Source organism: Phodopus roborovskii, unplaced genomic scaffold (genome assembly GCF_943737965.1).
Source record: "Phodopus roborovskii unplaced genomic scaffold, PHOROB, whole genome shotgun sequence".
In the NCBI taxonomy this organism is placed as follows: Eukaryota; Metazoa; Chordata; class Mammalia; order Rodentia; family Cricetidae; genus Phodopus; species Phodopus roborovskii.
In genome coordinates, this window is record NW_026126588.1 from 2,177,095 (window position 1) to 2,191,060 (window position 13,966).

Below are 13,966 nucleotides of genomic sequence, written 5' to 3' on the forward strand. Positions count from 1 at the left end.
CTAGGGCTGCACACTGAAACCCTGTCTCAACCAAAAGAAAGAAAGAAAAAGATGGAGGGAGGAGGGGCAGTGGCCATTTCAGCCTTAGAGCTGAAGGCTCAACCTCATCCACTCAAAACTTCGGACCTAACACAACACTGCATTCCAAAGCCGGGGAAGAAGCCTTTATAGCCCTGCAGAGAAATGGAGGGGCAAACCTTTAGTGGGGGAAGCGCAGGCCTGTTAATGGAGCTTGTACAGGCTTGCCACTCCATTTAACCGCCCACTAATGGAGTTCTGACATCCCTTATTATTTATTGAAGACCTACTTTATTACGCTCTGTGGTCAACTATAAGAACAGCAAATCCCTCAGAGTCCAAACGTTCTTCAGACTGTCATACTCAAAGGAAGGCAAGCAAATGTCATCGAAGTAGCAAAAGCCCCCGTTAGCTGTCATGAATTTAATGGAACTCACAAGTAGGAAAGTTTCAACAATTTCAGGCCCCTAGTATGGGAAACACAAACAATGTGACAACATGAAGGAAACTGAATGGGATGTCACTGAGTGTGGCTAATGCTCAGTCCCACTGGATGTCCCGTTCCTCTTCAGGGAGAATACTCCAGTTTGGGGAGGCCACATCTCGGGCCAGCCAGTTGAAATCGTCAACGTGGTTCCAGTTATTTCTGCTCCTATCTAACCCGGAGTCCTGGAAGTCCTTGTCGATCCCCAGGTAGTTCCAGGTGTAAGGGGCGAACTGGATGCCGCTGCAGTCCTCCACGATGGCCCTGCTGGTCACCTGCAAGAAGATGAGGGTGTCTTTGGTAGTGTGGACACGGAGCTGTTGGCAAGCCACTGCCAGTATGCAATCGCGACAGTCCTCCAGGAACACAGAGGTAGACACCGGGCCGCAGAGGACCTTGCAGCCGCGGGCCTTTGCCAGCCGCAAGGTGTTGGGATTGCCAAGCAGTCTGACGGTGCAGTCGGTCAGGTCGCTCAAAAGGATGTCGCGCTGGCGCAGCTCGTCGGCTCTCTTCTCCAAATCTTGGGACTCCAGGTTGGAGAAGCCACAGGCCCAGCTGAGCTCGGGAGCTCCCTCCTCCTGGGTCAAGGGCGGCGAAGGGTTCGCCGCGGCGAGCGGTGCGGCGTCTACCTGGGCGGCCCCGGCAGCATCCTTCTTCCGCGCCTTGAAGGCGAAGCGCTTCTTGGGCTGCAGCTCCTGGCGCCGCTCGCTCAGTTCCGCCTGCAGCTGCGCCAGCGCCGCCTGGCCCTGCCGCAGGTCGTAGGCGGCGAGGAACAGAACCGAGTCGTTCAGGAGTTTCCGCAGCCCCTGCAGCCGCTCGGCCGCCTCTTCCAGCCGCTCGGCCGACGCCGCGCCCCGCAGCAGCTCCTCGGCCGCCGCGCGCTCCCGGGCGAAGGCGGCGGCGAAGAAGCCGCTCTTCTCCTCCTCCACCTCCTGGCCCTGCCGCTTCTGCTTGCGCCTCTCCACCTCCACCTGGCGCTCCTGCTCGCGCCTCTGAATGCGCTCGGGCACCAGGCTCAGGTCCCGCGGGGACCCAGGGGCCGCCTCGCCCAGCGCCGCCGAGCACTCCACACCCTCCATGTTGACTCCCTCACCCGCCGCCTCTCCTCCCGGCGCCCTCCGCAAGGCCGCCCACCAACGCGCCCTGTGATTGGTCGGCGGCGGTGACGTCAGATCCCGCCATATCCTCCTCGCCTATTGGTTTCTCCGCGTTGGAGGGGCGGGGGGAGGGCGGGGCCGGCTGACAGGAGGGGGTGGGGAGACAAAGGTCCTGGTGGATGGGTGGGGTGGGAGGCAGGCGGGTGAAGCTTTTTTTTTCCTCTTAAAGGGGCAGGACTTATATCCGGGATTGTGGGGTGAGTTGCAGCAGCGGCAGCTGCACATGTGGGTTTGTTTATAAGAACAAGGTTAGAAACTCGCAGGCCTCCCCCTCCCCCCAGCTCCTCCCTACTACCCCCTAACAGGCCGGAGATCTGCTACAGGGTGGTGGGGAGGAATGTGTGCTTGTGGTGGTGGTGGGGATAGGTAGTGCGAGAAAGATGGAGGGGGGGTTATTGCACCTCCCGGGCCGCGCCGGAGGAAGCTGCAGCTGGAACAGCTGGCCAGGGAGCCGCTTGCATGCCTCTGGTTTCTTCTTTTTTTTTTCTTTCCCGTTTCCCTTCCATCACCTCTTCGCTCAGCCGGTCCCTGCCACCCTGATAACCCTCATCCTTCCTGCCCTCCCCCATCCACTGCAGCTCCGCGCGGCCTGGGGGCGCCTGGGTCCCCGCGGGCAGTTATTGGGGCGGGAAGAAGGCGCGAAGCCCCGCGATGAGAGACTGGGTTCCTCACTGGAGCGGGTTCCGGGGTTCCTGGGGGAGTCTGAAAACAGATTAATATTATTAGTATTATTACTATTATTATTACTGGCCAATTGCTGCAGTCGGAGGGGGGAGCGGGGGAAATGACATGCCACCCCCACCCTCTTTCTCCCTAGTGCGGTGGCGGCGGCCACTCCCTGCGCAGCTGGCGGTCGCTGGCCGCGCGGGGCTAAGACCCCCGGCCGGGCGCCTCTACTCTCGTCACAGGGTCGACAGTCTTTAGGAGGGCGATGGGGAAACGGTACATTATTTCTAGAGGTGGTGGGAGGGATTTGTCACCGGAAGTGAACGAGCCTAGCCTAAAGTCCGGACCAACCCGAGGTGCGAGTGGGCAGCCAAGACCGCGCAGTCCCTAGCAGGAGCCCAAGGCGGCGGCTGCCAAGGACCCGGGGGCATCTTCGCATGCTGCCTTCAGCCACCGGGCCTCCTGGACCCGGGCAGCACATACAGCCCTCGGTTTCAGCCCCGTCTCCACCCTGGTTGCCAACCTCCATTTTTGTTCTTTTAATTGGGATTTTTTTTAATCGCAAAAAAAAAAAAAAACCTCACTTGAAATTTAACCCATATACCTGCGCTTTCTGCATAGAAAGATGCAAGGAAATGAGAGCCATTCAATTAAGTTGGAATTAAGACTTGAGTTCCAAGCCTCACATCCCACTCGTTTCCTTTTCTAACAAAAAACAAACAAAAAACCAAACCTGAAGCACAAATTCTTGATTGGAGAGAGCATTCCTCTACTGATTCAAGACAGGCGTCACTGGGTGGCAAATTCCCTGCGAGGTGAAGGGCAGGAGGGGACTCACTTGTTGGTGTTTTCATGTCTGTATACTTGACCACACATGGATGGAAAAGATGGTCACTCAGGCTAGCCGTGCAGGCGCCTAATTTTTGTTAGTTTTGTTTCCTGGGCAAGATAGGAGAGGCTTTTGTTTTCTACTTTTTAAAAGCAATTTTATTTCACAATTTGAGGCTACTGAAATATAGCTGATGACTTTGTTTAGGGATCCTAGGGAATGCACTAGCTTCTTCCTCTCATGATAGATTGTGTTTTAGATTTATTTATTTGCATTTTATATGTATGAATATTGTGTGTGGATATACGTATGTGCACCACGAGTGTGCAGTGTCTGTGGAGGGCGTCAGATCCCTGGAACTGGAGTTACAGGCAGTTAATGGGCTGCTATGTGGGTGCTGGGAAAGGAATTCAGGTCCTAGGAAAGAACAGCTACTGCACCTAACCCGAGCCGTCTCTCCAGCCCCAGATGAGAGACAGATAGATGTAACAAGACTGAAAGAAGACTGATTTTGCTACAGGAAACAACAACAACCGTGACTTACTTTGCTTTTGCTTCCCATTCTAATTAAGAAAGTTGGTGGCGGAAGGTTTCTTGAGCTTGGAGTTTGGGCTCTCTGAAATGGTGAGTCTGTCAGTGGTTCCAAGTGAGGACTCTGTGCAGAGTAGAAGTCGGTGTCATCAGCCCTTTCAGGATTGTGTTTCTGCCTATGTTTTTGCAGAGTTACTTGACAGGAAGGTGCTGAAAGCTGGCTGTTGTTTAGCTTAACGTTTAAGCGGGAGAGAACAAAGATGGAGGGTTGTGCAATTGACTCGGTGTGTTGGGGACAGTTTTTAAAAACTGGTGTGAGGTCTGAGAGGGATGTCTTGAAGTTGTCCTGGAGCACTGGGGTGGACGGGAACTTTTTTTTTTTTCTCTCTCTCTCTCTTTATTATGTATTTAGTGTTCTCTAGAACACCAGAAGAGGGCAGCAGGTCCCACCATAGATGGTTGTGAGCCACCATGTGGTTGCTGAGAATTGAACTCAGGGCCTCTAGAAGAGCAGCCGGTGCTCTTAACCCCTGAGCCATCTCTCCAGCTCCTGCTGTGAGCTTTTCTATCCTCTGGCTGGAGTAAGTAGCCAAGGCAGGTGTCTCGTTTCTGAGTTAAACACCATAGGAAGGCTGTTAAATGCTGGCATTGCCAGACCATGTTGCATCCTCGTTCTAACATTTGAGGGCAGTGGATTGAGGATGTGTCCCTGACAGAATCCTGGCTCATCAGAGGTAAGTGCCTGCCCTATTGGAAGGAAGGGGAGGTGTACAGAAGGGAGAGGGAGAAAACAGTAGCAGAAATCATAGTGTTAACTCTGTGCGCCTCTCAGGGACAGGCTGGTGAATCTTGTGGACATCTTGCAAAGTGGAAGGAGGATGTAAAGAGATAGGACCTTTAACTTTTGGGTTGTTTTTTGTTTTTTTTAGACAGAGTTTCTCTGCGCAGCCCTGGCTGCCCTAGTACTCACTCTGCAGATAGTCTGGCCTTAACTTAGATTTGTCTGCTTCTGCCTCCCTAGTGCTGGAACTAAAGGCATGTACCGGACTTCAACTTTTTTAAAAAATGAATGGGGCACCCACATATTCATGCCACACCGTGCGTGTGGAAGTCAGAGGACAGCTTTCAGGAACTGGTCCTCTCTTTCATCCTTTGTGTAGGCCCAAGCTCTAGGCAAACACTTGACCTGCTCAACAGTCTCTGTCCAACCTTAGCTTATATGTAACAATGGTTTGGATATTTTATGGTTCTCTGTGTTGGGTTAGTTTTTGATTTTAGATCTTTCTTTCCTTTTTATGTGTAAGAGTGTTTGCCCTGAGTGTATGTGCACCATGTGAGTGCAATACCCAACAAAGGAGTATGTTGGGTCCCCTAGAACCGGAGTTACTTGTGGTTGCAAGCCACTGTGTGGGCGCTTGGAATTGATTCCAGGTCCTCTGTAAGGGCAGCATGTACTCTAACCACTGAGCAATATCTCTAGTTCCTACTTAGCTTTTAATGCCTTAAGAATGAATCATATGCCAGGCTTGGTATCCCAGCTTGTAATCCCAGCACTCAGGAAGCAGAAACAGGTAGGATCAAGAATTCCAGGCTTGCCAGGCAGTGGTGGCGCATGCCTTTAATCCCAGCACTCGGGAGGCAGAGGCAGGCGGATCTCCGTGAGTTCGAGGCCAGCCTGGCTGGTCGACAGAGCTAGTTCAAGGACAGCCTCCAAAGCTATGGAGACTCCTTGTCTTGAAAGAAGAAAGAAAGAAAGCTAGGCTAGCCTGGGCTATATAGCAAGATTCTATCTTTTTAAAAGAAGAAACACATGGCATGTGTGTAGTTATATGCTTTGGAAAATAATAAGCAAATGGTGAAACCCTTAATTGGAAGGATCCTTGGTGTGTGCCCGAACAGCGCAGGAATGCAGCCTCTTGCTGCTCCGTGAGATTTATCAGGGGTGCTGGGTAGAGGGCAGAGGCCAGATGCATCAAGACAGAGCAGAACCCGGCTTTCTATTGCTGGAGAGGCCGTTCACCTTTTCATCTCTCAGCAGGCAAGCTGTGAGCACGTATGGGTTGTGAAGTGTTCACCGACAGAGATCTGTTCCTCTCTTATCAGAGGAGAGGCCAATTTTCCCACCTCTGATGCTGGCTTTTCTGGCACAGAAACAATGAAAGACGGCTGTGAGGGTATGGCCTGTTCTAAAAAGGCTCAGTGCTTATCATCAGGGACAGGACAGCCATGACAGCTGTTTCCTTCAGCTTCTGCCTCTCCTATTGTGTCTGAGGCAGACACCGCTCAGAACACTTATCTAGTCCCTGCTTATCAGAACGGACTGTGCTAGGGTGGTGAGATGGCTCAGTGTGTGAAGGGGGTGTTTGCCAAGCAACCCTGATGACAGCCGGAGCTGTGTCTCAGCCGTGTGGCCGTGGAAGGAGACACACTCCATAGAGTAGTCCTCTGACCGTTACACACTTCATACATACAGAAATACATACATACAATACAGAAAAAAAAAAAAAAGAAGAAGAAGGGAAGGGAAGGAAGGAAAAGAAAAAAGAACTGTGCCAAGCACTGAGCAGGGAGATCCCCAAGGCTGCCACGGTTATAAAGATGCAGTACTCTATGGGACTGCAGAGAGGGCCCAGCGCTTAGGAGTGCTGGCTGCTGCTCCTGAGGGTCAGGCAGCTCCCAGCACTCATGGCAGGCGCCTCACAACCACCTGTGTCTCTAGTTCCAGGGGATTGATGCCCTCTTCCGGACTGTACTTTGTGTGTGTGTGCGTGTGTGTGTGTGCACGCGCGCGCACGCGTGTGTGTGTGTGCGCGTGCCTGTGTGTGTATGTGTGTACTTTGTGTGTGTGCGCGCGCGTGTGTGTGTGTACCTGTGTGTGTATGTGTGTACATTGTGTGTGTGTGGGTGTGTGATGAGTGTCTGTGGGATCCTCAAAGACCAGAGGGTGTCAGTTCCCATTGTGGGTGCTGGGAATTGAACTCAGGTCCTCTGGAAGAAGAGCAAATGCTCTTAACTGCTGAGCCATCTCTTTAGCTCCGATTTTCATATGTCAGTTTTTTTGTTTTGTTTTGTTTTGTTTTTTGGTTTCTTGAGACAGGGTTCTCTGTGCCTTTGGAGGCTGTCCTGGGACTAGCTCTTGTAGACCAGGCTGGTCTCAAACTCACAGAGATCCACCTGCCTCTGCCTCTGTGCTGGGATCAAAGGCGTGCGCCACCACCACCCAGTATTTGTCAGTTTTTTTAAACTTTGGTTTTACATTGTGGTGTGTGTGTGTGTGTGTGTGTGTGTGTGTGTGTGTGTGTGTGTATACGCGCGCATGTGCAGGTCAGAGGACAGCTTGTGGGAATCAGTTCTTTATTTCTACCATACGGGTTGCAGGCATGAACTCAGGTGGCAGACTTTATGGCAAATGCCTTTACACACGGCCATTTCTCCCCGCTCCACCTTGTTTTGGGGACATTGTTTCAGACTTGCTGATGAGCCCATGAGCTTCCAGGGCAGTTTGCCTGTCTCCATCTTCTATCTAGCCTTGTAAATGCCAAGATCCCAGATGCAAACCACCATAGCCAACTTTTTGTGGGCCCCAGGGTTTGAACTCAGGTGCATATGGCGAGTGCCTTTACCCACTGAGCCTCCTTGTTAGACCCCAACGCTCTTTGTAACATGAAGTATTTATTCTGCTACTGTTGCATCTTCTAGTTGGTTCTTTGCCTGTGCCTCATCTACCTCTTGTCTTCTTCACAGACTTCCTCTCCCCTTCCCTTAGATGTCTTTTAGGCAGAATTCCACTCCATATCCTGTACCCCTTTCCTGTCTCTTACTTTCCATTTGGCAAGCTTACTTTTTCCAGGGACCTAAGCCCTATTCTAGTAACAAGATTTGAATCAAGGCAGTCTGGTTCCTAAGCTGTCAACGCCACCTCTGATTGTGCTATTACCACAACCAGGACATCAGGTCCTCCCTCTCTCACAGCTCCCCTCGGGCTGCAAATCCTACCCGTTTTATCTCTGACCCCTGTGAGTCTGTGTCTCTCCCTCTCTGTTCTGGCTCTCCCTCCCATCCTATGCCGTGGCTCCCTTTCATTGGTCTTCCCTGTGCTGCCTAGAACACCTGCGACCCACTATGCTAATGCAAGCAGACAGAGTCACTGGACTTAAAGCCTCTGCTGGCTTATTGTTCCATAGTGTTCAGCCCCCTTGTGTGGCCACAGGGCCTTTCGTAAGCTGTCAGTGAGCCTCACCAAGCTCACCTGCCACCATCGCCGCTTTAGCCACACTGTATTCCTCCTTTGCCCAGCACTCCTCATCATGTACTTCCAAGTATCCAGCTGCCCTCTTTAAATCACCGCTACCTGTATGCTAGACATGCAGGCGTAGGGGGCACACATAGCCAGGGCTCTTGCAGAACATACGGGCTAAGAGAGAAATGTGACCAGTATGGTGTGAGGTGGGCTAAGTAAGTGAAAGGAGACACAGGGTCATTTACTCCTCTGCTTCTTTTCTATTGGCAAATATTTCATTCCAGTGCTGGGTGCTGGGAATATAGCAGTGGACGAGAGAGGCAATGAGGTCTGGCTTCATGGCCAGAAGTGAGGAGCACTAGTATTCCTAGACATGACAAGTGCGGGGAGCCCCAGTCTGAGGGAAGGAGCCTGACCAGAGCAGTATTCTGAGCCCTGATATATCACATGGTGACTTAATGACATCACGATGCCAGATCTTTCCCTGGCTAAATTAAACCTGAATCTTTCAGAGTGAGGCCTGGGCATATAAGTGTTGCTAGGGACTAAAGCCGGGATCTTGTACATGGCAGACAAATGTTCTGCTACGGCACTACATTCCCCATCCATCAGTGGTCTTTTGAGACAAGATCATGTAGGCCAGACAGGCTTCAAACTTGCGGTACAGCCCAGGCTGTCTGTAAATTCTTCATTCCAGGGTTACAAGTGTGTACCATCACACCCCGCAGAGTTGCCAACGCTCCTCAGGGTTCTAAGTCCCCTGCCCCAAAGTGGATGGGAAGCAAGGTTTGGAGGGGGCAGAGTTCCGCCACCATGGCTCTTACAAATCGCAGAGAGACAGTACTTCATCTTGAAGGTGCTGGAACCCCTGGAGACTTCAGTGGGATAATAACAGCCCCTATCATCTCCCCTCTGCCACCCCAACACAGGGTCTGCCTGGGAGACCCGGGCAGCATGATTCAGGGCTGAGCCAAACAGTTGTCTTCCGGAGCCGAGGGGACGGTGGGAGTGAGCGACAGACTGAGGTGGGAACAAGAGAGCTAAGGGACAGGAAGTGTCAGAGAGCTAGAGGGGGCTAGACAGGACTTGGTGATAACGGGAAGCTTCCAGTTGGGAGCTGAATCTGTGAGGACCGTGGTCCTTGAAGCTGTGAATCAGGAGGCACAGGAGAGAGCCAGCAGGTCTGTGTTGGACTTGGCACTTGCTTCCTACACAGCCGGTCATGCACCTCCTCTCTGGGGAGGCTGTGTGCTCTGTCTTCTTTGTCACAGGTGTGTCAGTAGTAAAGCCGTTGTCTGCTTATCGGTATCTTCCCCCTCCCCCCCCCCCCCGTGTATATATGTATATGTTATGCATGCTCGCGTGTATGCATGTGTGTATTGGTGTGGTTGCGTGTGTTTGTGCACATCTGCCTTTGGAAGTTGCCATCAGGGATCTCCCTGGATAGATCTCCACCTTATTCTTTGAGGCAGGGTCTCTCAGTTGAACCCGAGCTTGCAGAAAGGGCTGGCCTGGTTAGCCTGCTTGCCCTGGGGATTCCCGGCACAAATTTTGAGATCTGGAATTGCAGGCCGGCTGATGTGCCCACTCAGCAGGCCTGGGTTCAGTTTCCAGTACCCACATGGTGGTCCGTAGCTGTAACTCCAATCCCAGGGGCTCTAATACCCTTTGGCATCCAAAGACACAAGGCAAACATGACACAAAAACATACAGTAAACATACATGCACATAAAAGAAAATAAATCATTGTGTTTGTTTGTTTGTTTCAAGACAAGGTTTCTCTGTGTAGCCCTAGCTGTCCTGGAACTCATTCTGAGTTGAACTCGCAGACATCCAGCTGTCTCTGCCTCCTGAGTGCTGGGCTTATAGGTGTGTGTCACCACCACCCAGCTGTGTTTCTTTTTATAGGTTATCATATGAAAAAAGGTTTGTGTCTCAGGCTTAATAGTAGACCAGATCTTTTTTGCACTTAGTTCAAGCCCCCGGTACCAAAAGAAAGAAGGGGAGGAGGGGCTTGAAAAGCAGTTCTCTGAGTTGTCCCTCCGTGCTAAAGTCTGAAGTTCTGTAATGGATGAGAAAGCTCTCTGTGTGTCAGTAAGTGATATGCTGAGGCAGCGCTTTAGAGTGCCTGTTGAGGGTGACCCACTCATGCGGAGAGACTTTCCCCTCCTTTGGTTTGAAGAGTAACCAAAGTCTGCTGATACATGCCGGGTGGTGGTGGCGCACGCCTTTAATCCCAGCACTTGGGAGGCAGAGGCAGGCGGATCTCTGAGTTCGCGGCCAGTCTGGTCTACAGAGCCAGGACAGGCTCGGAAGCTACACAGAGAAACCTTGTTAAATCAATAAGTAAATACAAACAAAAAAAGCTTGCTGGCGTTCAGGGAACAGTGAGTGGCACATGGGGTACAGGAATAGGGTGCTGCATGCCCCCCCCCAGTGTCTCTGATGCCTAGTAACCTGTGGCTTGTCAAGGCACAAGTGCAGGTATCTCCATGGTGGCCGGTGGGGAGGAGCAGCATTTCGTGACTGAGGTCTTTCATACATGTGTGCACGTGTTTGTACAGGATCCCGTGTGGCCCAGCTTAGTCCAGACTCACTATGGAGCTGAGGATAGTCTTGAACTCCTCACCCTCCTGGCAGCATCCCCTGGTGCTGGGATCACAGGTGTGAGCATTACACTGGTCTCTGTGTCTGAACATGGCGTGCTGGTTTTCTACTCGGTTCCCTCAGTGACACAGATTTCACTTGTGTGTGAACAGTACTTGTGAAACCTAGGGTGAAGTGGGGGAGGCTCTCTGCAATGAGATCTGGTGCCCTCTTCTGGCCTGCAGGGACACGTGCAGGCAAAACACTATACATAATGAACAGATACACCTTAAAAGGGGTGGGGCTTGCCATGGTAGTCCAAGTTTATAATCCCAGCACTGGGAATTCAGGGGTAGTGGATGCTTAGACCTTGCTAACTCACCTGGTTAGTCCAGGCCTGTGGGGAATCCCATCTCAAATGACAGAGGACGGGGTCCCTGGGAAACAACACTTGAGGTTATCCTCTGGTCTCTACTCACATGTTTGAATACATACAATCTGAACATGTGCATATACACACATGGACACTCAAGTGTATGCACACACAAACACACACCTCTGCAATTACAAAAGGAAAACCACCCAAGCTGGGTGGTACCTGAGGAGGAAGACATTTGAAATTTTTCCTCCCCACCCCACTATTTAGCCTGGTGTTGTGGTCCACACTTTTTTTTTTTTTAAGATTTTATTTATTATGTATACAGTTATCTGCATTTTTTGCTTGCACATCAGAAGAGGGTACCAGATCTCATTATAGGTGTTTGTGAGCCACCATGTGGGTGCTGGGATTTGAACTCAGGTCCTCTGGAAGAACAGGCAGTGCTCTTAACTTCTGAGCCATCTCTCCAGCCCCTGTGGTCCACACTTGTATAACTCCAGCATTTTGCAGGCTGAAGCAGGAGGATTGAGAGTTTGAGACCAGGCTGAGCTACAGAGTGAAACCCTGTAAGGTTTTGTTGTCGCCGTTTGTTTGTTTGTTTGTTTTTAAGGCAATTATACAAGGAAGGAGAAAAAGCAATTATGAGGAGGGAAGGTGGAGAACCATGTTAATTGGGATATAAGACATGCCTCAGTTAAAAACATTTATTTATGTATATATGTGTGTGGGTAAACGTGTCGCAGCAATTATGTGGGAGTACATCATTTTCTTTTACCTTGTGGGTACCAGGGATCAAGTCAGGTCGATAGCACCTCTACCTCTGAGCCATCTCGTCGACCCTTGTGCATCAGTTTTTTGGGAGGGGTAAAAACAGTAATACTGAGAGATCCCTGCAATGTTTCTTGTAGGCTGCTGCCCCGAGCCCATTGAGTCCCACACACAGACTGAAGAAGGCATCTCGCCTAAGCATCCAAGTCTAGAGAACATCTTTGATGCTGCCCTTTTCGTCAGGGACAAGTCAGTAGCTTCTGTTGAGCATCTGCCGCCTCCAGCAGCAGCCAGGTGCTTGACACAACATAGACTCAATAAATGGTCGCTTAGTGTACTGATGCAAGATGCCATAGCTGGCCCTGGGGAGATGGGGAGGTATAAAAATAGACAAAGCCTGGTCTCCCAGAGGCTCTCAGTCCAGGGATAGACATGACTGATTATGAGTCACGCACGCGTGCGCGAGGCAGTTTGTGTTATCAAGGAAAAGGAAGTTGTTTGGAAGCACAAAGGAAAGAGGTGAGGGAAGGTTAGCCAGGGGAGGTGCCAGAGGAAATGAGCGTCACCGAAGAGGAAGGACGGGGACAGAGGTGTCGCCAGCAAGCCTGCAGGCATCCTAAGGGCTCGGGAGAGCCGGCAGGGTTTTAAGCTGTGAGCTCCTGGCATCCGGGTTGTTCGGGATGGGAAGGGGTAGGGGAAGGGGTTGGAGCAGGGCAGCGCCCGGGAAAGGCTGTTGCCATGGATCCCTGGATAAATGGCCTGGCTGAAGAGGGCAATGGAAATGAAATGGAGGTCACTGAAGAATGATTTGTGCTCCAAGACCAATCTGTGAATTTATAATAGGCACAAACTTCCCCAACCTCTGTGTCTGCTGGCTCAAACACAACTTTTAAAACTGAACTGCATAACGGAAGGATGGTTCAGTGGGCAAAGAAGGAAGGCAAAAGGAATGACATGGTTCAAAGGGTCCCTTACTCAGTCCACAGGCGGGCGGGCGTTTCTTCACAGCCCTACAAATAAAGCTGTTACTCCCCTGCAGAGACACTTGGCTTACCACAGCAGGAGCACCTGCTGCTTTGACCTGCATTGGAGAGAGACTGGCATGCCTGAGTGATAAAAAATGCAATATGTTGTCTGTGATAATGCAAGCTTGTGATCGCAGCATCTGGGAGGGGGAGGCAGCCTGGGCTATATATTGATCTATATATTCATCTAAAAAGAAGTAATTTTAAAAAGAAAGGGAGAAGATGAGGGACGGCTCATCTATTAAGAGCACTGGCTGCTCTTAGAGAGGACCCAGGTTCAATTCCCTGCACCCACATGGTGGCTCACAACTGTGGAACTCCAGTTCCAGAGGACCTGACACCCTCTTCTGGCCTCCTCTGGTACCAAACATACACACGGGGCATACACAATACAGCAGGGCAAATGCTTGTAAAATGAAAATAAATCTTAAAAAAGAAAAGGAACTTAGCAGGTAAGAGGAGTGGATAGAAGGTACTTTTTCAAACCCTGAAGCTAGAAAGGCAGGCCTCAGGGAGCCTAGAGTGTCACTGAGCACAGTCTCTTCTCATCCCCCCCCCAGCCCCTTCCATACTCAGCCACCTTTTCTCAGCTCTAAAATGCTGTCCCCTAGCCTTTGTGAGCTCTTGTGTGCATGTTGTGACCAGAGGTCAGCATTTGGCGTCTTCCACAATTGCTCCTGACCTTTCTGAAGGACAAATTTTACAGACAGACATTTGCTTATTTGTGTACATACATGCTCAATGGCACATATGTGGAGGGAACTTGGAATAACTTACAGGATCAGTTTTCTCGGATGTGGGTTCTGGGGATTGAACTCAGGTCATCAGGCTTGGGACAAGCATCTTGACTGGATGAGTTATCTCTCCCGACCCCATTTATTTGATTCTTACTTTATGTTTGGGAGAAGGGCATGAGGAGGTCGGAGAGTCACTGTGTGAATAGATTCTCTCCTGCCACCTTTTCTTGGGTTCCAGGGGCCCAGACTCAGGTTGGCAGGTGTGTATAGCGGGTCTCTTTACCTACTTGCTGGCGTCCTTCATTTTATTTTTTATTTTAAAATATGTATTTCATTTTTAAGTATGTGTTATGTGTTGGTGGGATGGGGCATGTGTGTGCAGGTATGGACAGGTGCTCAGGAAGACTGGAGGCATTGGATGTTTTAAAGCTGTTGTTGCAGATGTTTATGAGCTACTCAGTGTGCTTGATGGGAACAGAATTCAGCCAGGTCTTCTGCAAGAGTATTACAATATTCTTTCTATCTGTCTGTCTGTCTGTCTGACTA

General features: G+C 50.8%; 2 protein-coding genes across 3 annotated transcripts in view; one reads left to right on the forward strand and one right to left on the reverse strand.

Moving 5' to 3' along the window:
* Positions 1-286: 286 nt before the first annotated feature.
* Positions 287-1,596, reverse strand: Tbcc (tubulin folding cofactor C). Its single transcript, XM_051204434.1, has one exon. The coding sequence runs from the start codon at positions 1,579-1,581 to the stop codon at positions 559-561; it is 1,023 nt and encodes a 340-aa protein (XP_051060391.1). The 5' UTR covers positions 1,582-1,596; the 3' UTR covers positions 287-558.
* Positions 1,597-1,838: 242 nt separating this feature from the next.
* Positions 1,839-13,966, forward strand: part of Bicral (BICRA like chromatin remodeling complex associated protein) — an 83,226-nt gene continuing 71,098 nt past the window's right edge. For both annotated transcript variants that reach the window (XM_051204601.1, XM_051204603.1), the window contains exon 1: positions 1,839-1,856. The gene's annotated coding sequence lies outside the window, so the exon portion shown is untranslated. The remainder of the gene's footprint in view (positions 1,857-13,966) is intronic.